At 38.7% G+C, this 25,830-nt stretch overlaps 4 protein-coding genes across 6 annotated transcripts in view; all 4 read left to right on the top strand.

Annotated features, from left to right (window-relative positions):
- Positions 1-3,742, top strand: part of ptpra (protein tyrosine phosphatase receptor type A) — a 28,389-nt gene extending 24,647 nt beyond the window's left edge. The window contains exon 22 of the mRNA XM_084349067.1: positions 107-3,742. Within this exon, the coding sequence (XP_084205193.1) occupies positions 107-181 (75 nt within the window). The 3' untranslated portion in view covers positions 182-3,742. The remainder of the gene's footprint in view (positions 1-106) is intronic.
- A 2,103-nt stretch (positions 3,743-5,845) lies between these two features.
- On the top strand, positions 5,846-7,169 carry gnrh2 (gonadotropin-releasing hormone 2). The gene is made up of 4 exons (XM_084349776.1): positions 5,846-5,945; positions 6,400-6,545; positions 6,678-6,761; positions 6,935-7,169. The coding sequence occupies exons 2-4, from the start codon at positions 6,411-6,413 to the stop codon at positions 6,971-6,973; spliced, it is 258 nt and encodes an 85-aa protein (XP_084205902.1). The 5' UTR covers positions 5,846-5,945; positions 6,400-6,410; the 3' UTR covers positions 6,974-7,169.
- A 509-nt stretch (positions 7,170-7,678) lies between these two features.
- Positions 7,679-13,671, top strand: zmat1 (zinc finger matrin-type 1). Of its 3 annotated transcripts, none has more exons than XM_084349312.1 (7): positions 7,679-7,819; positions 10,186-10,292; positions 10,400-10,483; positions 10,690-10,825; positions 10,917-11,195; positions 11,825-11,915; positions 12,132-13,671. In XM_084349312.1, exons 1-7 carry the CDS (start codon positions 7,681-7,683, stop codon positions 13,126-13,128), a joined length of 1,833 nt encoding a protein of 610 aa, XP_084205438.1. In that variant the 5' UTR covers positions 7,679-7,680; the 3' UTR covers positions 13,129-13,671. The 3 variants fall into 3 exon arrangements, with proteins under 3 accessions (XP_084205438.1, XP_084205439.1, XP_084205440.1); XM_084349313.1 differs by having other exon boundaries at positions 7,729-7,819; positions 10,169-10,292; XM_084349314.1 differs by lacking the exon at positions 7,679-7,819 and adding an exon at positions 8,152-8,232.
- A 3,306-nt stretch (positions 13,672-16,977) lies between these two features.
- On the top strand, positions 16,978-22,509 carry cd8b (cd8 beta). Its single transcript, XM_084348011.1, has 7 exons — positions 16,978-17,081; positions 18,383-18,742; positions 20,464-20,541; positions 20,804-20,899; positions 21,289-21,322; positions 21,428-21,476; positions 22,075-22,509. The coding sequence occupies exons 1-6, from the start codon at positions 17,027-17,029 to the stop codon at positions 21,444-21,446; spliced, it is 642 nt and encodes a 213-aa protein (XP_084204137.1). The 5' UTR covers positions 16,978-17,026; the 3' UTR covers positions 21,447-21,476; positions 22,075-22,509.
- The last annotated feature ends 3,321 nt before the right edge of the window (positions 22,510-25,830 follow it).

Below are 25,830 nucleotides of genomic sequence, written 5' to 3'. Positions count from 1 at the left end.
GATTTTACAGTAATCTCCGAAACAAGGAATAGGTTACTTAAGTAACTGAAATATCACAGATTTTGTACTCCCAACTGATGTGGCTGTTTCTCCCCTCCCTCCTCAGGAGCAGTACGAGTTCTGCTACAAAGTGGTCCAGGAGTATATCGATGCCTTTTCTGACTACGCCAACTTCAAGTAAAGACCTGCCGTGGATGGACTGATGTTTGCAAACACTTCACACAAGCATAATGCACGCACCAGATAACACACACATACATTACCATGCAGAAAGCTGCATACTCCCATCTGATGGATTTTTAAAAAAAAACATAAAGACTCATCGCAACTTGACCTGTGGATGGGATGAACTGCCCGGAGGAAAAGGGAACAGAGGCCTTGGCCCAGAGGACAGGACAGGGCAGAGCAGTCGGACAGAGAAAATAACTGAGATGCCTTCTTGAATATTTTGTAATATTGGTCTTGTTAATACAGCCCTTCACCCCCATTTTCTTCCCCCATATGTATATATACTTACTGTGTTGCATCTTATTACTTTGGTTTCAGACACAGTTTTGAGTTTGGCTGCATTTTCGGGTGGCACCTGTAATGTATTTTATTGGTATATAAATATATATAAATATATATGAATATAAATCTAATGCTTTGGAAGCTCATGTAAAAAAAAAAAAAAATCCAGAGTCAAGGTAAGGATGTTTGGATTTCTTTCTCTCTTTTTTTTTTTTTTTTTTTTTTAGGGACAGAGACTTAAAACATTTTTGGCTGTGCTAGAGCCGCGCTGTAGCAACATGTGTTGTAGCAGAATCCTGAACATTTACAGATAAAACTCTTTATTTTTCCCCCCTTTTTAAGTTTCAGGGGTTCAAAGGTCACTCACGGTTGGAGACTTGAATCACTGTCATGTAGCTCATAGGCTCAGGTTGACACACACACATAAAACACACACTAAATACCAGGAGCCATTCATTTTTTTGAGCATCTGTGTGTGCATGTTTGTTCGAACTGGAGCATAAGCTGGCGGAAAAGACTGCTATCTGCCGAGTGCCAAAGTCCTTCACTCACTTGGTTGTGCAGCTCTGGAGTCTGACACTCCACCAGCCATGTGTAGACATTCAGTACAAGAAAGCTATTTTACTGTCTAAGCTTCTGTAGCCAACACACTCCTGGAATACGACAGGAAACTGGGAAAGTAGCAAATAAATATAGATTTTTTTTTTACCCTATACAGAAATTTAAGGAACAGCAGAATTGGTCAAGCTTTAATGTAAAATCTGTATTTTATGGTGAAGTCTGCTACAGCATCAGCAGCATTGTTGATCATGTTGACAAGCCAAATCACAAGTTACTCCGTTATTGCATCATAGACATCAACAAATGTTATACGCCCAGCATATTTCTTGTTTACAGACGCACGTCAGTATTTCTTTTAGATTGTGTTGAGCATTTCTTTTCTGAATGGGTTTTCCTTTGAGCCTGCCTGAATTAACTGTCATTTCTTTTGTATATCATTATCAGCCTCGCATCACTACGCTGTACTGTCACTCTTTTAAAGACTGATCCCCTTTTATTTCCCACCATGAACACTGATGCCGAAGAATGTTTCTTTTTATTCGAATGCTGTTGCTAACATATTCCTCAATAATGGATACATTGTTACTTTAATAGTGGAGGTGTGCCATGCTATGTTTGCTATGATTTTTTTTTTTTTTTATGGCTGTCTATTGAGGGCACTCAGACTTGAATTACAGTGTTTGTTTTTTTAAGATGAGGTCAAATTGAGGCCCTGCCCTTTTATGATTGTAATGAAAGATGAATAATGTCAGTTAACCCTTTTGGACTTTCAGGTCAGTCCTAATTTCAACTCCGTGAGCTCAGGAAAAGACGGATGTCAGGATTGTTTAAATTTACAAATTGAACAAAGTAGGCTCGAGTTCATCTCCGCAAATGGTTTTAACTCCCAGCAGAGGAGCATTCAGAGACTCACCTGCATTTTTACAGATTTTAATGCCACGATATTAGAAATTATATTCCTTTAAGGAGTTCTCAATCTTTTTTTTAAACGTAGATTTTAACTAAAACAACCCAGTGCTTGTACATTACTTACATCACACTAACGCATTACACTAACACTCCATATGTAATTACTTTTATTAAAAGGAGGAGCACAATCAAATCTAATTTATTGATAGATGTCATTAAAAGTTCATGCTGAATTTTCAGGAAGGGTGATGCGTCAATGTTGATTGTTTGAACACTCATGCACTATTTGCACCAAAAGCAAAGCCCTTAAAAATAACCAAATGAGAGATAAGGTCAGAACTGTGATATGGCCTTTTATATTGGATTATGGGAAATATATTTGAACCCTAGAGAAGCTCTTTCAGGTCTCAAAGCCCCGGGCGAAGGCCCCTGTCGGGACTTAAAGTAGCAGGTATTTTAATTGACCGGTCACTGAAACGGATGGCTGTTTGTGCATCGTCATTGTCATTTCAGGTCTTCTTTTGTTCCAAAGCATCACAAGTGCCCGCACTCTTAGTTAGGTGCCATTATGTTCTTCATTTATTGACTTGGTCACTTATTGGGTCTTTAATCAGCAGGGGAGGGGAAGCTTTTTGTTTTGGCTATTCTGTCTGTGCTTCAATTACATGGGTTTATTGTGTGTGCTTGGATCATGTGATCACTTTGTCTCACTGCAATCTGACAGCAAAACTCGACACTGTGCCAACACATAAGACCCACTGTTTTGCTATTACAGTGAACTTAAAAAAAGTGCCTCACTGGTAGGTTTTCAAAAAGACTTTACATTCGACATGTGATGGAATCTTTGCATGTATTTCCTAAAACGATGACAAAACCTCTTTGTATGACAAATCAATAGGGCCAAAACCAAGACTGGGTCAGTCATCCTTCCTTTCACATTCCCTCTAGTCATAGATTCCTTGATTGTGCAGATCAAACTAACATTGAGGTCACTGTTTAATTAAATTCCATCTTTAATGGCTTCATTTCATTCCATATCACTTAAATGTGGGATCCATGACAAGTAATCAATTGTGGGTACCCAAGTGTTCAAGAAGAATTCATAGATTTTTCCCTGGACAGCAACAGTTGCATCTTTTATGCAGTATCGTCCTTGTTTCACATCCCTTTATTCCTGGAGTGGAACATTTTGAACGGCCCGGAGAATCAAAATATGTCTCCACTACTAGAGTGTTAGACTGAAGGAAGACTGGAGTCCAACTTTGCTCTTCTTCTCTCCACCTTTATATGTCCTCCTATGTCTCCTATCCAACTCCACTCACTTGTGTCCACTTATCGCTTCCTTTTCCTCTTTCACTTTGTCCTTTGGACCATTTTTTCCCCAGTGGTCACTGCCCACTCCCTTTTGTACATAATGTAAGGTTATTTATATTTCATTCCTGTCTGCTGCCTTGCTTATTTTATTTTCTTCTCCCCCCTTTCTTTCTTTTTTTTCTTTCTAAAAGATGTATATTGAACTGTATCGGGACCATTTTGAAATGTATTAGAGATGTTTTGTTTTGGCCATTTTTAATTTGGTATAATTGTCTTAAGCAAATCCTATTTTTTAATTTGCATCTGTTTGTTTCTAGTGTTTTGTTATTCAACATTTGAATATATGTATATATAATTATATATATGATAAAATTATATATAATTATATAATGCCAAATGGCCTTTCTAAGCAAGATACTGTTCAAACCTAATAAAGTGCTTGAGATTTTATCATTTGTCTGTATTTATTATGTCTTTAACGGGGCACTCAGAATTTTAATATTTACATTATTAATGAGGTAATAATACCAACTCAAGAATTTTTTTTTTTTTCCATAACTGAATAAACAAGCTGTTCTCGGAGGAAAAAATGGTCACCAGAATACTGTTTGATGCTAGAAGGGTGGCAGGGTCCGCCACATATAAACAAAGTAAAACAGCATGAGAATGCGTTTGTTTGTTCGGTTTGTTTAGACATAAAATTCAGTCAGTGAAGATCTTTCTCGTCTCATTAGAATATCCAGAAGTTTGTTTAATCACCTTCAAAGCTATTATAAATCTAATGTAAAAACACAGTTCAGCATGTGTACAGGTACGTCAAACTTTTCACACGTCTCAAATGCTCATTTCAAGTCAGGACAGCCTGATGCTCATTACAGCTAAACCTCTCAATGAAGACTAATGGTACAGTGGGGCAAAATAATTGCCAATCATTCATGTACCTTATAGATCAGGCAGTCCTCTTGAGGGTTGCTCTTGAAGGCTTTTCAATCCGTGTTTAACCCTTCACCCCCGATCACATTTTAAAGTGCTTTTGGCTCCAATAAATAATTAAATGAGAAATCACTTAGGCTTACTGTAGAAATGTTGCTGTTGACAGTAATACCTAGAATTCATCTAAGGTTTACATTAGGTTAGAATGGCTAATGACCGAACCTGGTATTCAGATGAGCAGCTCAACTCAACTCAACAGAAATTCCTAATCAAAGATAAAGAGATAGTATAATACCTAAAAAGAAAAAAATAACAGTGTAGGATTGAGTCTTTATTTACAAAGTGAAGAAACTGACAGAACTGAGCGTTTGAGGCAGGGAGGGTTGAAGGAGAAAACGCATTAAGGGAAATGTAGGATCCAGTGATGTTGGCGCTTGACTAATACTCATAGTCTTGGCAACTTCAAAGTGCAATGGTAAATCGCTGGAGTATCCCTTTAATATGTAATGATTTAGGATCCAGAAAAACTTTGATCACTGGTTCCTTTCATGAATTATTACACTACTTAGTAACAAATGTCCTTCTGTCACGTGCGATCAGTAGACGTCTGTGTTGAACGAATCAAAAGAGGGTTAATTCAGCATGCAATCCAGCACGAGGTTCACACACCAGTGAAAAGGGTTAAAAGTTTGAAGAATTTCAGGAAACATTTTTGCATTTCAACAACATAAAATCAATTAACTTGAATTCATTATTATTTACATGATTTTGCAAGCAGTTTGCATCTCTTGTATATGTGCTCATAAATGCCTTTTGACAGACTTCTGTTAAGGTAATCGCTCTTGCTTCTCATCAGCAGGTGAGTCTGGGAGCCCAGAGCATTAGTCACCAGTTACGCATCTTGCTTCAACCAATCCCTGGCCTGCACCCAACAGTCGCCAAGCTGCTGGTCGCACTAAGTCAACAGCAGCACGTCACGCTGTTTGTCACTTCTTGAGTAAGAACTGGGTCTCTGAAACACCTTTGCTCCACTAATTGAGAAGGTGTTTGTTCCCCTTGTCATCTGTGTTTCCTCCGACTGAGGGGTCATCGGGGTCAGAGGGAGGATGTGTGACGGGTCACTGTGGTCATAACAGGTGCAAGAGGAGAGGAAATTCTGACAAGGGCCTGCTGTTTGATCTGAGAAATACGATTAGATACCATTAGTCAAAGATAATTGTTGGTGAGGCCCAGACTTTTAATACATTTTGGATTTTTACATGTTTTCCTAAGTCTGTATGTGTAGAAAAAGTATAAATGACTGAAACTATTACTAATCTGTTCACAGAATGACTTAAATCTGTTGTACAGCCAGAGTGACAATATTCAGAAGTCCATCCCAGGGGTGTCAGCGCTGTTTGCAGGTGATAATTGGTACTGGCTACGTCCTCTGGACCTTTTGTCCCCAGAGACTGTTCAATTCACCACTGGGAACAGAGGGACCAGAGGGGTCAGCAATGGGCGGGGCGAGTAGGGAATGATAATGTAAATGCGTGTTTGGAGGGGGGCCTTTAGACTGGTACATATATTGAGGAAGAGGAGGAGGCTGAAGAGAATCTCTACAGTAAGAAACTTGTGATCCTGTGAGATACTTTCAGCGACTGACCGCCTGAAGGACAAGCAGAGGGAGCTTCTGGCAGGACGCCTGTAGAGATAAAGTTGTGAGAGTTGCGACCAAGGTGAGGACACTTACTTCTACTTCATCATAGCTTTAATGTACTCTGTGTCTAAAATATACATATAATATTTGAATAAATTAATAGAGTGTTTATTATTACTGTAAAGGTGTTGTCTATTGTCTGCCAATTATTTTGGCCTGACGTGACATATCACAGCAGGACATACAGGAAAACAGTCTATGTGAAGGGCAATATATGATGAAGTATGTCCCATTAAACAGTGTTGTTTTAAAAGCAATAACCCGTTTAGCTGATTGATTAATACAGGAAATGTAATCGAAATGTAAAGAATGCCTTTTAAAATCTAGTTCAAACATTCTGCAAAACAGCTGACAGAAAACATGATTTACATCCACTTTCAAATGTGTTTAGAATGACTTAATCCGATTCAAAATTATGAAAGATAATAGCCTGTTATAATCAGAGCTGATTGAGTGTCCGTCTTTGCCTTTAGGTGGGAATATCATGTGTGTATCTCGGCTGGTTTTGCTGCTCGGGCTGCTTCTATGTGTGGGGGCTCAGCTGTCCAACGGCCAGCACTGGTCCCACGGTTGGTACCCCGGAGGCAAGAGGGAACTGGACTCCTTTGGCACATCAGAGGTCAGGATCAGTGTGTGTGTGTGTGTGTGTGCATGGTTTTCTCATTCACTGAGCATTTCCTGTTGAGAATGAAGATATTCTTCCCCGCTTCGCTCTTCTCTCGTATTCCAAATCTAACTCTCCGTCTCTCAGATTTCCGAGGAGATTAAGCTGTGCGAGGCAGGAGAATGCAGCTACTTGAGACCCCAGAGGAGGAGCGTTCTGAGAAATATCTTTGTAAGTGGACTAACTGTATCCTATTCAAGGTTGTTCACAGATGCCACCCTGTTCAAATAATGCCCCACATATCTATACACTGAAAATAACAAAAAAAAGTTGTATTATAGCAGTACTTTAGTGGATTGAGTAAAGTGTGTCTGAGTCTCATGTTGCTGTCATGCTCTTCACAGTTGGATGCCTTAGCCAGAGAGCTCCAGAAGAGGAAGTGACAGCTTTCCACTTCCAGCTGCTTTTCTATCTATAGCGACGCTCTGCTTCTTCTTCACTATCCTGGTCTGGTTGTGGAACAGTTTCATGTTGATCCTCTGGTTTTGACTATTTGTTACATTTGTCAGTAAATTTGTTTTCCAGTGTTACGTGGATTTCTCCCTGTTGGTGTAATAATGTCCCACAATAAAGTATCTATTTTGATATTAACTTTATTCATTTCTGGCGTTGTCTTTTGAGCAAGAACAGCAGGCTCTAAAAAGTAGGCACTAAAAGAAAATTAATTAAATTCTTGATGGCTTAATACCATTTAGCTGCTCAGGGTCCTGGTATTGTGCATGGTGGCTTGCTGTCATGGCTTACTGGGGCACTTGAATAGAACAAACACAAAGGTTTAATGACAAAAACTCAAATAAAGTACAGCAAAGAAAAGGACATGGAATGTGTTATTTTATTTGTCTTTTATAAAATATAATAACCTTAGAAATGAACAAAACTGAATTCACAATTTGCCATAATTTATGAGGTTTGAGATACAGTTTATGAAATGACAAACGTTTTTAAATGCATGTTAATGGTCTGAGTCTGATTCAAACACAATCATCAGGGACACTAACAAGTTATTTGGAGGATTGTCCCTCAAAACCAAACGCCATTAGTACTACGACACCACTGCGCATGCGCTGAGCAGCTTATGTTAGGGAAAAAGATGGACGACAGGAGTGTCTGTACTCCGCTGCTTGCGGAGTCAGACGCTCAACATAACACTACTAGTACCCCTAACGCGGCTTCTGTCCCAGATGCTGACAAAGTAATAAACACTAAAATAGATAGTACCCAGGTTGAAGGTGAGTTTTGTCTAGAACATGCAAATTCAGCCGTCCTACACTACATTCCGAGCCAACGTTAGCTTTTTAGCTAACTGGCTAGCCAGCTCAACAATCGAGTGAGCTAGCTAGCTCCTTAGCTAAGAACGCGATGTCAACTGTCTAAAATTAGCTGTAACGTTAGGAGCTCAATACTTTATACCGCTCCGTGGTTACACGGCTCGTTTAAGATATCGCCCACTGAAATAGCCTTTAAATCCTTACTCCAGCCTTCTAGTGAAACCATGCAAAGTTAAAAGGTTTCTCGTTTTCCAAGGTCCGGAAGTGGTTTAACAGTTGCTAACGTTGATGGTTGTGCGAGCTAACTTGTTCCCCAGCCCAGGCAGCCTGTCGACCACTTGGATTAGCAACTTACCAGTGGTCAAGGTTAGCTGGTAAGGCAGCTAACATTCTCTTGAAACGTAGGCCATCAAATAAGTTTATACAATTAGTGAGTGACATTCATTTGATCCTCTGGAAATAGATGGTAGCTGAGTAAATACGTTATCAGTGGACTGCAATATAATGAAGCAATACACAAGCTAGTCAAAAGAGTAGTCTGAAGTTGGTAGTGAGTTTGAAGGATCTCCGACTTCTGATGAAGTGTCAATCAATCACTCACCAGTAGAATAAAATTATTTTATATTATTAATATATTTTCTCTTATGCAAACATTGTTCACATACTTTGAGATACAGTACCTGCAGTCTCTGTTTTCTTAACTGCTACTGTGATTATCATTTGGTAAGTACAATATTTGAAGTGTATCAGCAGACATGGAAATTGTTGGCTTTACTCATGACAGTCCTTAGTTTATTAGAGCTGTACATATTATTTTACATAGATGCAGAGGGAAATGCTTTTAGTGTGTAATTGTTTGATTACATTGAAGAATTTGGGAGGTTCAGCCAGCACATAGTCCTCATTTCCACTTGATAGGGCTGAACATGGTCATTTTCAGGATTGATTCATGTTGAAGTAATTTTTCGACCATTTGGTCCATGCTTTATAAGTGACAATTGATCATCATAAACATAAATATTGATTTTACAATTATACTGAATGTGCATTTGCAGGAAAAGCAAGCGCATCTTTGCAGTTGACTCACTGTAACCAACAATAATGTGTTACTTAGTGAATGAATATAACGTAATTCATTTAAAAACAGTGATCTGTAATTTATTTGTCCATTGACCTATTGACTAATCATTTCTCAGTCACCACCAGTCATAAAACCATATTTATCAGTCATGGTTAACTTAACATGGCATACTGTTTAAAGACAGCCAGCCAAAATGCAAACAAATTGATTCTCACAGTATACTAAAAAGTTCCTTTTTATTGATGTCTATTTATTGATATCTGGTGGATTAATAGAATTAAACTTGTACACCTCATAAACTGCTTCTTCACAATTTTGCAAAAGTAGCCATACTCACAACTAACCTTTGCCAAACAGTTGAGCGTATTATTCATTGACAGTGATGTTGCCAGATATTACAAATGTTTGAGTGATAAATAATCTTGTTTCATGTAAAAAAAAAAAAAAAAAAAGCAGAGCACACTATATTTCATTGATGTTATCATAGGAAATGTGCTGACCTTTTGTAGTGAAAAATGAATATGAATGTATGCCTCAAGCATGAAACCATGATTATTTTATTTTACACTGTAGCACTATAAGCTACAAGTGTTCAGATGTATTGCTGTTTAGCACTTAAAGAGGTTGGCTTTAAGTCGCAGTGATTCAGGTAGCAATATGCGGCAATTAAGACATGTTGTGAAATGTAATGATAGAAGGACTTCCTGGTTTAGTGCTGTCCCAAAGAATCCATTATGTAATATTAGATTTTGTATACATTCACACACATTATGTAGTAAATAATGTCTTGCTTTAAATACAGTCTGAAGAGGGTGGGTACGTCTTAAATAAGTGTGGAATTCAGTAAAATTTGTAAATTTCATGTTAGATTGGCTCCTGCTTTCTCCATTATACAGGAGGAAGTTGTTATTACAGGCTGTATTGCAGGAAAAACTGCTTTTTCCCTCACTTTTGTCGTATGCTGTGCAGACTTCCTGGCCTACAAAAACAAAACTATTTTGAATGTTGGATGAGGCCTTTATCCCATAGAAAATAACTAATTTGTTGTATTTCTACTTAACCAACCGGTGTTCAGACAGCAACAGTCAGATTTATTTTAAAGTTTAGGTCTTGCATAGACCTTGTATATGTTGTATGAATGCACTGTAATGATTTACTAGCTCATTTCTTGTTCATACTTAAAATAGTCGTCCATGTAATTGACTGTGGCTTGATCGTCCCGGTGACAGCATATTCTGCCACACAGGAGACAAGAGTGAAGAGGAGCTACTTAAGGGTCTCCTCACTGACGACTACTGCCATGTGTGTGAGGCTGTGCTGCTCTTTGAATCTCAGAGGCTGTCCCACTACGAGGTGCGTGCTGCTTTCCAGGAACTCCTAATGGGACTGAGATACAGTTTTATTAACCTCACGAGGTCAAAGCCTGTGTAACAATGTCTCCCATATCTCCCCCACTGAAGGGAAAGAAACATGCTCAGAAACTCCGGGTGTACCTGCAGGCGAAGAGAGCAGAGAAGATGGACAGAGAGTCCACAGGACCTCAGGTTAGAGCTCATGTAGAGATTTAACTCATTTAGGTACAATCTAAATCTGTAATGTTGAACATTGAGTCTCATAGCTTTAGTGCTCCAATATCATCAATAAAATATGATCAAATAAGACATCTTTCTTATTTTACTTTATTTGCAGTTGACATGCTATGTGAGGAAGCATTTAGCTGTTTCTTGATAAGTCAATCTGTTTTTTGCAGCGGACTATGATGACTGATAGGGACCGTTTCTGTGAGCTGTGTAACATGGTGTTTAGTTCCCCTGTGGTGGCAAAATCACACTACGAGGGCAAAGTCCATTTTAAAAATCTCCGTAAACAAGGTCTCCAGCCACCAGGCAAGTGTGGGTTTGATTAAACCAACTGCTCAAGTTGCTTAAGTTCTTATGGTCACACAATTTAACTTTAATTGATCATTTCTCTTTACAGTCGTAGGATCCACAGAGGTGCATACTCCACCAAGTCTGAGTCAGGATCCTGATACGACCGACCAGAAATCAGCCCCAGAGGGTGCTATGGACCCAACAGGCACAACAACTGCCCCCAGCACAGAGGTTGATCTGAACGACCCTAACAAATACTGTGCCCTGTGTGCTGCTTCCTTCAACAATCCCCAAATGGCTTTGCAGCACTACAATGGACGCAAACACCAGAGGAATCAGACCAGACAGGATCTGCTCAAAGAACTTGGAGACGATGCCCAACAAGGTAACACATGGTCCTGCCTCTCAGCAAAGCAGTATATTACAAAGGCCATCAGACCCTGCAGGAACTATCTTAAAATTCACAGTTTCACATTAGGATATTAAGTGTATTTTAAGAGGCAATGTTTTGTGCAATGAGTTATGTTCTTGAGTTTTATGTCAGTGTCCTTTAATCCATATGAAATGCAAGGTGTCAAATAAAATCACTAGAAGCTGGCAACAGCCTAACAGCCTGATACTTACACGATAAAAAAAGAAAATCCCTCTTACATTTGAAACGGAAAATCCTTCAGCTATGAAGATTTTATCCCATCAATGGTAGCAGGAAGGTAGGAGATGAGCAGGTAGGTGTTGGTATTCTAACCCTCTGACGATAAACTGGTGCTGACGAGGCAGTTAGTCTGACATGGCAAAGTTGCAGTTAGTTAGCCACTGTTTGCAGTTAAACAGATGCTAACCTCAGGACTTATTTTCCATCGTAGGCTGTGAAACCTCTCTTTATAGAGAAGACTTGGAGACCGTCAAATGCAAACAAAATGCAAGCTCTATATCTGAGTGCTTATAAACCATCATTGGATATTTAATGCTGTCTCTTCCTTCTTTCCCACCTCACCCACCTTCTGTTGACTACAGCCAACTCCCTCATGTGTCAGATGTGTAGTTTGCAATTTAATTCTGTGGAGATGTACCAGGCCCACATGCAAGGAAACAAACACCAGATTAGGTAAGATCAACACAACCTGGCAACTGTCATTGCGTCATAATTTAAACTGCGCTGAAAATTTAATATCTTCAATCGCTTCAACTTCTTAAAGCTCAGATGGATATGATCACCTAACATCTATGTTGCTTTGTGCTACTTTTGGCTCGTGTTTTAGTTTTCTGCTGCACACATGAATTGTAATAGTGACGTAATTCCTGTTGACATGTTCTTGACCAGGGAGAAGAAGGTCATCAACCTGTGCAAGTCCCAGCAGAAAGCCTACAACACATTTGCAGATGAACTGTCAGATTACATTCAGATTCAGAAGGCTCGTGGACTCGCCCCCAAGAGCGGCCAAGTCCTCCCTCCAGGTGAGACACAAAAGGAGGATGAGGAAGATGAAGAAGAAGAAGAGGAAGTATTAAACAAGGCGGATATCATTGAGCTGAACAAACCTGTGTCCAACTTTCCTCCCACCTCTAACCCTCCTCATCACTCCCATCTTGGCTGTTACAACCCAGCTGAAGGGTGGCGTCCCCCATATCAGGCCCCTCCCCGGCCACCCCATGGCTATGATTACAACTGCCCTCCTCCAGTCTTCCCAGGCTCAGGCTCTCCAATGTTCACAAATCAACCCATGAAGAGACGGAGGCGCAGGAAGCAGTCGAGCTCCTCCTCGTATACCACCACATCATCCTACTCCTCCTCGTATTCCTCCTACAGCAGTAGCACAAGTGACAGTGATGACACAGAATACAGGCGCAGAGAAAAAAGGAGGAGGATTAGAAAATCCAGGAGGGAGAGAGACAAGAGGGCAAAAGATGAGGACATAGACAAGGAGGAGAGGAGGAGAAAGCGATGGAGAAGGGACAGAGATAAGGAGTCAGATGACAGGAGAAGAAGGGAATCTGGAGACTCGGAGGAAGAGAGGAGGCGAAAAAAGCAGAAAAGTCATGGCAAGAGGAGAAGACGAGACAAGAAATCCAAAGAGCAGGACTTTGAGGCAGTAGGAGGGGAAACTGTGAGGGACAATGTAATGCCAGAGGATATGATGGACAATAGAAAAGAGACTGAAGTGCATATTGAGACTGAAGTGAATGCTGAGCAGAGGGATGGTGGGCAGGATGGGTCAGCTAAACCCAAGTACAGGAAAGAGAAGAAAAAAATGAAAGAGAGAGTCGACACCAGGACAGAAGAGGAGAAGCTGTGGGACGACTCCATTCTGGGCTGTTAAACTCAAAAGGCCCATTCTCACTCTGTCTTTTGAACTGCTGCCGTTTAGAAAAAACATGACATTATCATGAGCATGACATGGAAAATCTCAAACAACCGTGTACATAAAAATGATCTTTATAGCTGTTTTTACTGTCTGCTCTGATAGCCCTAAAGTGTTGTTCTCCACAGCTGTGCTAGCTGGCTAGCCGTGTGTAGTCAGTTTGTGTCTGTAAGGAATGGATGGATTCCTTTTATTTCAGTGTGTTTGGAGGGGTTTCTAACATGCATCCACAATTGTTATAGCTTTATTTTTCACTATGACACTTAATATGTCTTTGGTTTAATTAATTTGCACAGTTATTATTGTTGGCTGTAACATTTATTGTTTGAAATTATCAGGAAGTCATCTTGACATCTCTTAACACATTAATAAGTTAAATTATGTTTGATTATGTGACAGTGCTTTTGGCAAGGATTTGATAGATTGTGATCCCTATAGCAGCCTGAGGTTGGAGCTGTTTAGCTTCAATCAGAGCATCTAAATAAAAGCCCAGAGATGGTAGGCACTTAGTCGTTTCATTTCTTTTGAAGCTCTGTGTGCTTTTACTCAGAGACACAGACTGAAAGAAGGCTACTGGAGATGTAGAGAGGTAGAGTCCATGTTGTACATAATGAAATGATGAAAATGTAACAAATTCTGTGCCTTTTGCACACACTGCACCAAAACTTTTATATAAGCAGCAAAGTGTTGAGACATCGCCCCAATCTACTGTGCATTGTCTGCGTTTGCATCCACATCCAAACAGCACATGAAGTGTTTGGGGTCAGACAGGTGCAAAAGATCAAACGAGGACAGCTCTTCAAAAAACTTTTCAAATTCAGATGCAGTTTGTGACGACTTGAACACAGGCAGTATATGTAACTTAAAGGTGACTGAAAAGAGGCTAAATAAACTGTCCCTTTGACTCATTAAGAGCCACTCAAAACAAGATAGGTGTTTGAAATAGGTCCTTGAGCCTCTGTTTGCACTTGTTTGATGAGGTTGCTCGTAGAGTTGTAAGAATTATGACAGTGGGCGAGTTTGACTACAGACACTGAACCCTGAGAGCAGACCAAAGTGGTGGTCTAGTTATTTACACTACTCTTGATACAGGTGCCATAAAAACTTGGCAAAACTTGATCAAACTGATCCAGAGATTTAATATTTTCAAAAGAAAGTTGTTTTTTTCTACATGACTTTTTTAATGTGTAGCATATGGACTAACTTTTAAGTTTGGCTGATTGCTGTATGTCAGATATTCGATGGCAGTAGGATACTGGGCGCAGAATGATGCACATTACATGGCTGTTTGAACAGGAGCACAGGGTATCACAACATTCAAGCCAAAGTAGTCTGAAAAAGACTGAGATGCCATCTTGATCACAGTTTGAGACACCAGTTTTGACAGCAAAGTAAAAATGCGAACGAGACAAGTAATCGAAAAGTTGATGTAGTCCATTACAGAAGTCCTGCAGGGGCTGTTAGATGACTTTAAATGCAAACTTTTTCAAGGCGCTGCTGATGAGAACCAAACAAACTCCTACATCTGCGACACATAGTAATACAGACAGCTAGCGTCTTAAAATACTAAATTGTAAACAAGTTGGCTGATGAAAGAGGGAATTAAATAGGAGCTGAATTTCTCAGCCAGCAGCTTTGACTTGAAGCGTCAGCGCAGAGACCAACAAAGGCGATATAGCTCAGCGATGTGTAAAGAGCAGCTCTGAAGCCCCCTGAGATCTCCTGTTTTCAAAGAATCCTGTGGTCTCGTTCCATGCCTCGCTCGAGTCTACGACCCCCGTAGAAGTATACAGTGCCCACATCCTCTCACTTTTAAGACCCCCACTAGACCGTTCTACGCTATAACCTTTCATGCATACACAAAACAAATCCAGAGACAAAATGATCCACAGACACCACTCGGATGATTTAAGCACTGAGCAGTTTATCAGGAACATTCTGAATTCTTGGGATAGTGAGACATTTGAACAGTCAGTTCTCATTTTTATGGGTGCAACACAAGTGCCAATGAGTTGGACATATTACCAATAATGTGAAATAAAGTTGTTAAAGTTAGGTTTTAATGTAACATATCAACTTCAAGGGAAGCTCAAGTGCTTTCCAATACAGCGTACTTCTGCAGTCATTGCTGCTCATTAGTGGCAGCATCACTGATTTATGGTCAATGAAAAGACTTCAGTGTTTCTTAGCCTTGAGTGTTTGGTAAATCCACTGAATGCAACAAACCAGAAGTATTCAATGTGAAATGTAGTACTTTAGTACTTACTTTTAGCTAATTTGTTCCATCCTTGGGGATGTGAAGATTTGCTGTTTTTCTGTTTTATATAATAAATTATGTACTTTTGGTTATTGGACAAATAACTGACACAAACAATCTGAAGACATCACATGAGGCCCATGGAAATTCAATGGCAATTTTTTCACTGTTTTCTGAAAAGTGATTAAACAATTGACAGAAAAAATATTACATTCTGGAAACAAATTGGTTGTTGCAGCGTTTATTGACTCATTCCAAAGTCAGGTGTTTCTAAAACGCAACCTTGGTTGTATTTTAGGCCATCGTGTCTGTAAGTGATGAAATTTTACTACGTGTCTATCATTTTGTCAACAAAATGAAAACAGTTTGCAGCTTTTTATAGCTGTGGGTCATTTGATCAGTTGATTTGTGCAGAGAGGAATCTTCCATGTTATTGGAAGAAAATGTCTTTTATTTGTTCTTTTATGATCTAAGTAATTTATATGATAAGAAAGAAATCATTTGGGGACAATTCATCGTAAAGTGGAGAAATTCAATGAAATTCAAACGGTGGTTTCTTTATGATTTCAATTGAACTGAAAAACTTACGAAATATCAGAACATTCAGTTTGTTGAAATAATTGAGAAAAGTATTCAAAGAATGAATGAAGTATTTTATTTAATTGCGTAGTTTCGCATGCAAAAAATCTCACTGCATTTTGTCGTTGTGTTTTCTTCATGTGTGTCTTGGTACACTCTACCCCGTACTTTATGCAAGGTTAAAGATAAACGTTATTAGAAAGATCTGAAAAAGCTGTATACAGATAACAGTGATTATATAACAATAACCTACAGCATTGTGGATCAGTGTTTGTATAACTTATCATTCATTTCCAGTTAAGACTTTATGTTTAGGCTTCGTACAGCGGTATTCCTTCTCCGTGCTCTGCACTTAGGCATGAAGCTGCGTATATAGGACTCTAGGTCGCTCTAGGTCACGCACCTGGGCAGAGACCACAGCACTGCAAACTGCTGCTGTTTGAATATCACTTTTTTTTATTGCTTGATATGTGGTATCATGTCAGCTCTGACAAAGCATCACAATATGTTTTCAGCTGTTTGTTATGACCATTTTATGTATGTCATGTACTGTATGTTAAACTGCAAGTTTCTCCTTTAACAACTCCCATCTTTGAAAATACGCTATTTGTTCGGTATATATTTTTTAAGTGAAGGGCAGTCAAGACCGATTAGCCTTTTGACGCCTTATATGGTTTGCTTTTCACAGATCATGTTTTATGCACATCTCAAATTAAGGTATTTTTCAGCAGAGAGAGAGAGAGAGAGAGAGAGAGAGAGAGAGAGAGTGTGTGTGTGTGTGTGTGTGTGTGTGTGTGTGTGTGTGTGTGTGTGTGTGTGTGTCCTGGCTGGTACATGGCCCCCTCTGATAGGCCCTGTGTGTGTCACATTGGGGTGTTGCCTTGTATACTCAGGGCCCTGACAGCTCAGTTCCTCCCATCACCTCTGAAGGATAGATAGCAGGAAAAGAAAGTATCAGCACCGTCCCTCAGCTACCATTCAAGATACATACGTGCGTACAAATACTGTCCACCAGACAAAATGATCCTGCTGCCACTGGCATGGACACTATTGACAGTATCTCTGTGGACGCCAGGTAAGACCACCAAGTTTCTCTGATGTTTTCATGTTGTTGTTAGCCTCAGGCATTCGTAACACCATAACTCAGCCAGAGGCCTGAAGCGAGTGACGTGTTGTTGTCGACTTACACTGATTATATGTCTGATGTTTAACTTAACTTGTCTGCAATTATCAGATAGTTCTTACCATGGTCTGTGCTGAAAGGTGGAATTGAGTCTTTCAACAAATGAGGTAGATTGTTTAAACAGATCAAGTGCAATGCCGTTACCCTTCCACCGCTCATCAGTCAAAATTGTACTGGTCATTATTAATATATCTCTGAATTGCACAATTACACTGCTGTAAGTTATTGGTACCATTGTGTGATACATCATTATAATTAGTACAATCTGGGTACACGGTTAAAGTGATGATAAATTATGAGGGTAACAAAACACTAGCCTGCCTGCTGGTGTTCTGCGGTGGGTCTATATCAATATACATTTATATTTACAATATTTTATGTGGGTTTTTTTTTTCATATTGTACCTCTATTACAACTTTGACATTTTTTGTTTTTATACACTATTGCACAACTCATTGAATAAGGATGAAACTATTTCATGTTTTCTTGAGCGTCACACAATTTGTTAATTTACATACAGAGAAGAAAAGGCTGACACACCAGTGAGCCTTAACCTTTCCACACTGGAAGCCTTTGAATATAAGTTTATTTTTAGATATTTCGTAAGACTAGTGATTGTAACAGGTAGATGCCTCCATACCTGACTGGAAAACAGACAAAATAGACACGAACAGATTCTAAAATTAGATGAAATAGCTCTTCCGATGAAGGCATCTCTTAAACATTGCATAAATCAGCCCCCTTATATAGCAATGTCAAAATGGCACATTCACAGAGTTTGAAATATGTACAAAAGTTTCTTCATAGTTCATTTCCATTCTTGCAACACTTGGTGATAGTCGTAATGTTTCTGTACCATGTTGCCAGTTAGATTTGTACGTTCTTCCGTCTCGCTCGAAGCAGAGTCACCTTTATGTGCTTTTATGTTACAATTAGTCTTAATTTTGTTTAGCGAGGAGACCACACATGCATTGTTGCTTAATGCTTTTCATCAAACCCTTCTTAACACCAAATAATGGACGAGTCAGCCTGAGAAATCACTATATGGGTGTTTGGCCTTGATTTCGTCGCAGTATTTGAGTGCAACTCCGTTAACAATATATGACCCTAAACCACCATACTTGACTGTAGGATTTGCTAAATGTACTACATGTGCGTGTCTGTTGAAATCTCAAACATCCCTCTGTTTCCAGTCCTAGGTTCAAGCCTGATCCTGCAACAAGAACCCCTCACCGTTCTTTATCCCAAGATCCTCAATACAGAGTCTGTTGAGTGTGACTGCGTTAACATCTCCTGTGAATATGTCTACTGGTTCAGAAGTATTTCTGTTCAAAGTGAAGTACAGTTTCTTGGCAAATGGAACAACGCTGGCCGTGCTAATTATGGGACAGGTGTGGACCAAGCACGGTTCAAAGTGTACAGGAGGAACAGCATGTCCTTTGCGCTACGCATTATAAATGTGACAGAAGAAGACGCAGGGGTGTATTCTTGTGTTCTTAAGGACAAGAAAAACACCGAAATGTGGAAGACTGGAACTCTTCTCCGGCCGGGAGGTTTGTATACTAAAAATCTCTAGTGTCTCATTTACAGCCGTGAAATAGCAAGTGTCTGTCAGAGTTTCAATTCATCTTTACAAATTCAGGTGGCAGGTGAAGGAGTAAATGTTTTTAGGATCATGACCAAAAACAAACTGTACCAGAGTTCGTTTGTAACCAGATCGAGACCACCTCTTAAACAAGGTCCCAGTCTGGTTGTTGAGGTCCACATTCGAGCGCGATTGGTGTGTTGCCCAAACGAACCGCACCAAAGGCGAAATGCTTCAGGGTTAGATTCATCCGAACTTCACAAGGCAGGTATGAACCTCAAATTTCCTGATCTGAACTAAACCTGCATTTAAAACTGGGTTAAACAATATATAAAAATTTATTGCACAATAAAGATTGAGACCTAGTAATATAATTATATGGCAGTACGTACCATGTAACTGCGGCATCCCCAGTTTGAGTTCAGACTTGCACCAGACTCTCTTCTCATGTTTCCACAGTATAACCCTCCACTGTCTACTGTCAGTAAAAAAAAAATTCATATTATACTTATAAATGAAAAAAATTAAAAAAAAATTATTGTTTCTGTTTAAAGTTGTTAGTTCTGACCAAAATCTTCACTTCAGGCGTCACATAGTTTGACTTACCTGGGTGCGGCAGTCTAATACAACCACACTGACTTAGTGGACCCTCGAAAGAACCTCAGTACTACTGCAACCAGTCGATGTGTTGCTTTTGTTAAGAGATGTATACGTGTAACAGGTAAACATGATAATTACTGTAGTTTCGCTGTTTTTGGTTTTTGTTGGGGCACTTTTTTTTCACTGGCTGGTGGTGTCTGTCTACATGAAGGACAATTCAATGTAGAGGAAATTAAATATTAAGAACTTTCCAGATCATGGATTAAAAAGACACTTACATAGTTACGATAGGTGAGTGTATTGTATCTATGTAGAGCAGGGCTGCCCAAAGTGGGGCCCGTGGCCGAAAATTGGCCACCAGATATTTCTAGCGACATGAAATACAAATTAATACAAAGACAATTATTATATGAATTGCTGTTTATGCTATTTTACCCTTTGTGAGGTAAATTTTGCCTTAACAATGTAGGATCCCTAATTATCGATTTTTTAAAAATGTCAGTGAGTACAGCGGGCAAATTGAAACTTTCTCCACGAAACCAGTCAGTTCAGGGGAGCTCGGGATCCTTGTGCTACAGAAGCACTCAGGAGGCAAGTGGAAAAAAATGAAAGATTATTCTGAGAAAAACATTTTCTTTTCATGTATGTCTTAACTTAAACATAGTAAACATCAGAGAGAAAACAATTTAGATGGAGCTTTTTTCTAACTTGCCTCTCGGGGCTTCAGTAAAGTAACATTTTGCATCTTGATACATTACATATTTGCTTTTGGCCCGTGGTCCACTAATCAGTTTTAGTTTTGGCCCTCCAAGGGAAAAGGTTAGGCACCCCTGATTTATGGAGTTTATTCATCATTATGTGAATGTCGAATGAGTTAAAAAAGAGAAAAACTGTTGACTGGACTAGAGAGTCACATGTTTATAAACCACATTATGTATTGTCAAGACGATTTGTTGATAAGGTCCTGATCAAAGTATTTTTTTATGATGGATAAAAATGGGAAAATGAGAGACGGCTGTATTCTCCTTTAATCTCTGCTTAAAAATGTCTTGACATTCTTGTTAGTTATCGCTTGTCTTTATCTTACAGTGATCCCCCCGACCTTACCTCCAAAGTTAAAACCTAAACGACCAGCCACCTGTCGCTGCCCTAAGAATTCTAAACAGGGTAAGTATTGATGTTTTTATCACTGATGTGCATGTTTGTGGCAGTATGTAATGTGTCTGATGCTCCTCTGCTTACAAATATACTGTATCTTTATGTATGTTTCATGATGCATAAACCCTTTTATCTGGGAATGTATTGTAACTGGGTTTTAATCTTGTGCATTGTATCAGATTGAGATGATGTAAATGCAACAGAAGAGGTTGTTTACGTACAGACAATGAAACAACAGGTCAAACTCAGTACTGTATATGTTGTGTGTTAGCTCCAGAGGGCTGCGGCTCCCTGGTTCTGTGGCCATTGGTTGGACTAATTGCGGCCCTGGCTCTAGCTCTCATCTGCACACTGTACTACTTTAGCCGTGAGTATTCCTCAAGTTTAATGTGCTAAATAGTCTGGTGGGGAAAAGCACACATTTTCTGGAACAAGCGATGCCACACATAATGTTCACAAATGGTTGTCACGTACAACCCTGATTCAAAAAAGTCAAGCCATCCTTGAAAGACTCGCACAGAAGCAAGGATGGGGCGAGGTTCACCACTATGTGGATCACGATTGTATAAAGGACACTCCTACATGGGCTCAGAAACACTTTGTAAAACCGTGTTGGGTAAACATAATTTGTTTGCAGTTGATTCCATTCTGTTTTTATTTGTTTTTACAAAGTGGCACAAGTTTAAAAATGTGTGTGTTAATATGTACTGTCTCTCTAAACTGTTTTCTTTTGTTTGTACATGTTTCTGCTTTTAGGGCTACCCAAAAAATGTCGGCACCACTTTGCGAAGTAAGTAGAGAGCTATAAATGGTGAAAACTTTACATTCATTGTTTAAAAACTGTAATTGTATGATACTTCTATGATGATCTATTTGCTTTGTTTTCTCTTATAAGGAAGAGGCGGATGACCTAAAACACTGCATGGACGGCTGCTGTACTCAAAGTATGTACCTTGTATATCATTTTGCATATCCATGAATAAAACCTTATGTGTATGTGTGATATTAATCACCATACAAAATGTGCTCAAAACAGACAACCAGTCTTTTACGCTGTATGAATATTTAAAATCTTTCATACACACTAACACTCCTCTGTACACCGCATACCTGTCGGTTAACTATAAGAAAGCAAGCATGAAAAAACTACAGGTTGCTTATAACGATGCATTAAGAATCTTATTAAAAGACCCCGATGGCTGAGTGCGAGTGAAATGTTTGTAAATGCACGTGTCAGCACCTTTAACGCCGTACGCAGAAACCTGATGTATAGATTTATGTGTCGGCTTGATGCCTCAGAAAATCATATAATTAATAGTTTGATCCATATCAACTGTAGCTCCACCAGGTATCAATCTCTGTTCTGGAGACACTGGTACAGTTGTCTCATTTGAACTTTATAGTAAATTCTATTTTTGATATTAACTATGTAAAACCTGACTTTATTGTTTGTGTTGTCTGTTGTCATGTTTGTGTTTGTCTTGCTATGGACCCTGAGTCTGAAATAAAGATATATATACTCACTTCTGTGATTTTCTTCAGCCGACATCCAGTCAACCATGAAGGAGGCGATTCACCCTGAAGATCCACTGTGCTAACAGCACGTCATGTTTATTTACAGCAAAATGTGCACTCAGTCATGAGTTTCAACAGCTTTAAACATGTAAACTTATTGTGATATGTTGACTGTTTTTTGTTACATACTGTATATTACAAGACAACTCCAGAGCTCCACCAACTTCAATTCTAAGCTCTGCGCTGTAACTTTTCTTCTGTAATGTATATGATTTTTTTTGTCATTAATCATTATGCAGATGACATCATCATTTATCCAGGTGCTTTTTTAAAATTCAGTAGGTTTGTGATCTGTAGCTTTGGATTTGAGATTATTTATTAAATTTGGACAAAGGGCAGTATTTTTCTTCAAAGCCCAAACCTAATTAGTTTATTTACAAACTACAGAAAGCACGTAGACCACAAAACACCAGAATTAAAATGAAGTACTTTCCTATCTGCTCATTGCTTATTTCTTTATTTATTGTGTTTCACAGCATTTTTACGTGCATTTTTAAGACACATTAATGAAAACAGCACTGTCAAGTGGATTTTTATGCATAATTCTGTTGAATCAATAAAATTGTATATTTCAAATCATTTAAACTGGTGACTCTTTCCTTTTTATAGATGGTAACTTTTATTGCATTATCTGTTATTAAACACTTATATGAACACATTTTCTTTCCTTCCTTTTTCCCCCCAACAATCCAGTTAACCACAAACGAATTACACTTGTGCGTTGTTGCTCAAGGGCACTTTTGCAGCAGCAGGAATAATACAAGTATAACTAAGAGGCTAATCACTGTATGTGTCTCCAATGACCCTAATGCTTAGTGTGCAGTTAACTAAGAAATCCTACGTTTCAGAGCGTTTTTAGTGTTTTGTGGCACATCTAAAAGATTTCTTTGCATGTATATGGAAGAGAAAGAGAGGTTTCGCAGTGGGTGTTGTACATTCATTGTCAATATTGAGTTTGGCGGAAGTTGAGTAGGTGAGTGACAGGGTTCGGTTTCTTCCTCTACCTTTGATGCGTAAGCTTACATCACATTCAGTTTCTGTTGAACTGCCTACAGTATGTGCCAACAAGCTTTATTGTTACAATTCTAAATTACAGGTGTATATCTCTTGCTCTCTGTCTCGCTCATTATCTCTCTCTCTCGTGCGTGCACACGCACACACACACAAAATCTACACATAAACAACACACATGAACACCTGTGCAATTGAGTGTGAAGTTAGACTGAGTTGGTGGTTGTTCAGGTCTCTAGGAGTGTGCGCGACCCTTTCCTGTGTGCTTTAGGGAGAGGAGAGACAGAGCTGTGTTTACTGAGATGCTATCGCTTCGCTTCAGCTTTGAGCTCTTCATCTCGTCTCTGACACAAAAAGACCACAAAAATACCACAGACCGAACCACAAGCACTGACAGAGACACAGAGGGAGCTAAGATGGAAAGAGCGTTACAGTTTTGAAATGAGAATACAGTTAGAAAAAACATTTAATGAAAACTTGAAGACAACTTATTGTTGGGAGTGTGTTTTATTTGATATGATATAATACAGTTCCATTACCAGGTGCATTTACACAGTGAATTACTATTTTAAAGATATACTTTACCTGTTTGTGTGTGTGTGTGTGTGTGTGTGTGTGTGTGTGTGTGTGTGTGTGTGTGTGTGTGTGTGTGTGTGTGTGTGTGTGTGTGTGTGTGTATTTCGGTAGTGCCGGGGTGTTCATTAATTTATGTATCATGAATCACTCTAAAACAAGCAGAACATGAGGAAGTCTAAATGTTCTGATTTAAAACGGTGAACTATACCACAAACACAATTGAACAGCTACAACAGTTGGTTTTACAAAACTATTGAAACACCTCCCAACAGAGTGCTGCGGGGATGATCGATTTTTGTAGGCTAATGCAGACGTTAGCATCGCCCCATTTCCCTTGATAAAAAGCCTATAGGAGTTTTCAATTGGATTTAGGGTTATTGCAGAAAAATAAGCTCTGTGGCAAACACAAGTTTATGATACTCGCTTTGCCCAGCAAGATAATCTTCACATTTGAACAGCGTTTTTGTAATTTTTTAGTAAAAACTAACATTATGCAATAAACAAAAAGCATCACGGTCACATTACTTTAACATCCCCACCACCAAGCTTCCTACTATGTTGTACTACATACACTTCACTATAAATGGATCAGTCAACAAGTTGGAAAGTTAAAGTTATAACAGTTTGCAAATAAGGTCCGCCTGCAAAGAAGAACAATTAGATGAGTCTCTGTGTTCGGCATAATAATATTTAACGTCCCAGACAACCCAGTCTCATTTAGCCACTTGTTACCAACTGTCTTTTTAAAGACACAAAAACACATTAAAATTTACAAGTTGGGTATTTACTGATGTATTTTATGTTGCAGAACAAAACATGAAAATCTCTTTTGTTTTGTGTTAAGCTTATTCATGTATCAAGCCAAAAACCCATTAAAAAAACACTATAACACTAACTTAGGACTAATCCCTATGGCACTCTATATAAGGAAAAACAGGTCACCTGCATAAAAAAACATTAAAACTTTCCAGAAAAACTGAATATTAAAACCTTTATGAAGGTAGGACTTAATTCCAGCTGCTTCAGTTTCTTCAGTTTAAGCTAGGTGTACCTAATAAACTAACAACTGCATGTACACGATAAAGCAAATATCATCCTGTGTCGACGTTTGAGGAAACCACTTATTCACATTCATCAGTTCCAGGAAACATGACTGAATGCTGAGCAGCAGAAGTTTTGTAGGACGTCTAATACAGATGATTGATTTCTTTAGTTGTGTCATGGCAAATCGAGTCTATATTTAAAACAGAGGACACTGTACAAATGAAATGTCAATGTGAAGACTGCAAAATGTACAACTTATATAAACCATGTGTGTGTTGTACCATGTACCTTCTGATGAATACAGTACATACTGCACACTGATGTGTCATTTCTTACCGTTTCTACCAACAGTATGTTAAATATAATTGTTAAATTAGATGATCTGTTAAAACATATACAACTTTAAAGAGAAACACATATATTAAAATAAGGGTTTAAAAGTTTTGAATTTAATAATGCACCCTACATTTATTAGATGACTTGTTAAAGTTAGCTATAAATTGTACATGAGGGCACAATGGTTTTTCTACAAAAAACTTGTAGATTTGACTTCTGTCAACATTTGAACTGAATACAGTCTCTGCTCATCTCTGAGAAACAAACATTAAAGACGTAGGAGCACAACATTTGGCAGATGTTAAATCAAAGGATAACTGCATGTAGCTACACTTGATTGAAACCTTTTTTATTTTGATTTCGGTTATATATTACAAAAAGCACTTTCCCACTCAATTTCACATGATAAATTCACATATATGCATATTGTTTGTGATAATAGTGACAGTTTACATGTGAAATGTAGTTCTTAACATTGAAAAATCCTCATTTCGCCTCTGCTTTTTCTTCAAGAGATTGTTTATACATTTACAAGACAATACACAGCCAGCTGTACATCAGTGATCAGCTCTGAAAATGCAAGTTTTACATTTAAGTTCACTGCAACAAGAGTTCACACCAGTATATAAGTCACACATGAAAGTTTCCAAATATGTAAATGTAAATCAACACTGTTGAAAAATACAAATGCCATAAAAGTAGGATATTCGTGGAATCGTGAAATCCTGCAGACAACATATTGTGTAAAGTCAGCTC

Source organism: Pagrus pagrus (assembly GCF_965226575.1).
Source record: "Pagrus pagrus genome assembly, chromosome: 3".
NCBI lineage: Eukaryota > Metazoa > Chordata > Actinopteri > Spariformes > Sparidae > Pagrus > Pagrus pagrus.
This window is presented reverse-complemented; position numbering and strand designations above follow the sequence as displayed.

Bases quoted from the DNA above. Each gene is read 5' to 3' on its own strand.
- gnrh2 (XM_084349776.1), top strand. From the start codon at position 6,411: ATGTGTGTATCTCGGCTGGTTTTGCTGCTCGGGCTGCTTCTATGTGTG. The intron at 6,546-6,677 runs GTCAGGATCAGT...TCCGTCTCTCAG, and splicing joins ACTCCTTTGGCACATCAGAG to ATTTCCGAGGAGATTAAGCT. The intron at 6,762-6,934 runs GTAAGTGGACTA...TGCTCTTCACAG, and splicing joins GCGTTCTGAGAAATATCTTT to TTGGATGCCTTAGCCAGAGA.
- zmat1 (XM_084349312.1), top strand. From the start codon at position 7,681: ATGGACGACAGGAGTGTCTGTACTCCGCTGCTTGCGGAGTCAGACGCT. The intron at 10,293-10,399 runs GTGCGTGCTGCT...CCCCCACTGAAG, and splicing joins AGAGGCTGTCCCACTACGAG to GGAAAGAAACATGCTCAGAA. The intron at 10,826-10,916 runs GCAAGTGTGGGT...TTCTCTTTACAG, and splicing joins ACAAGGTCTCCAGCCACCAG to TCGTAGGATCCACAGAGGTG.
- cd8b (XM_084348011.1), top strand. From the start codon at position 17,027: ATGATCCTGCTGCCACTGGCATGGACACTATTGACAGTATCTCTGTGG. The intron at 18,743-20,463 runs GTTTGTATACTA...TTTATCTTACAG, and splicing joins AACTCTTCTCCGGCCGGGAG to TGATCCCCCCGACCTTACCT. The intron at 20,900-21,288 runs GTGAGTATTCCT...TTCTGCTTTTAG, and splicing joins CACACTGTACTACTTTAGCC to GGCTACCCAAAAAATGTCGG.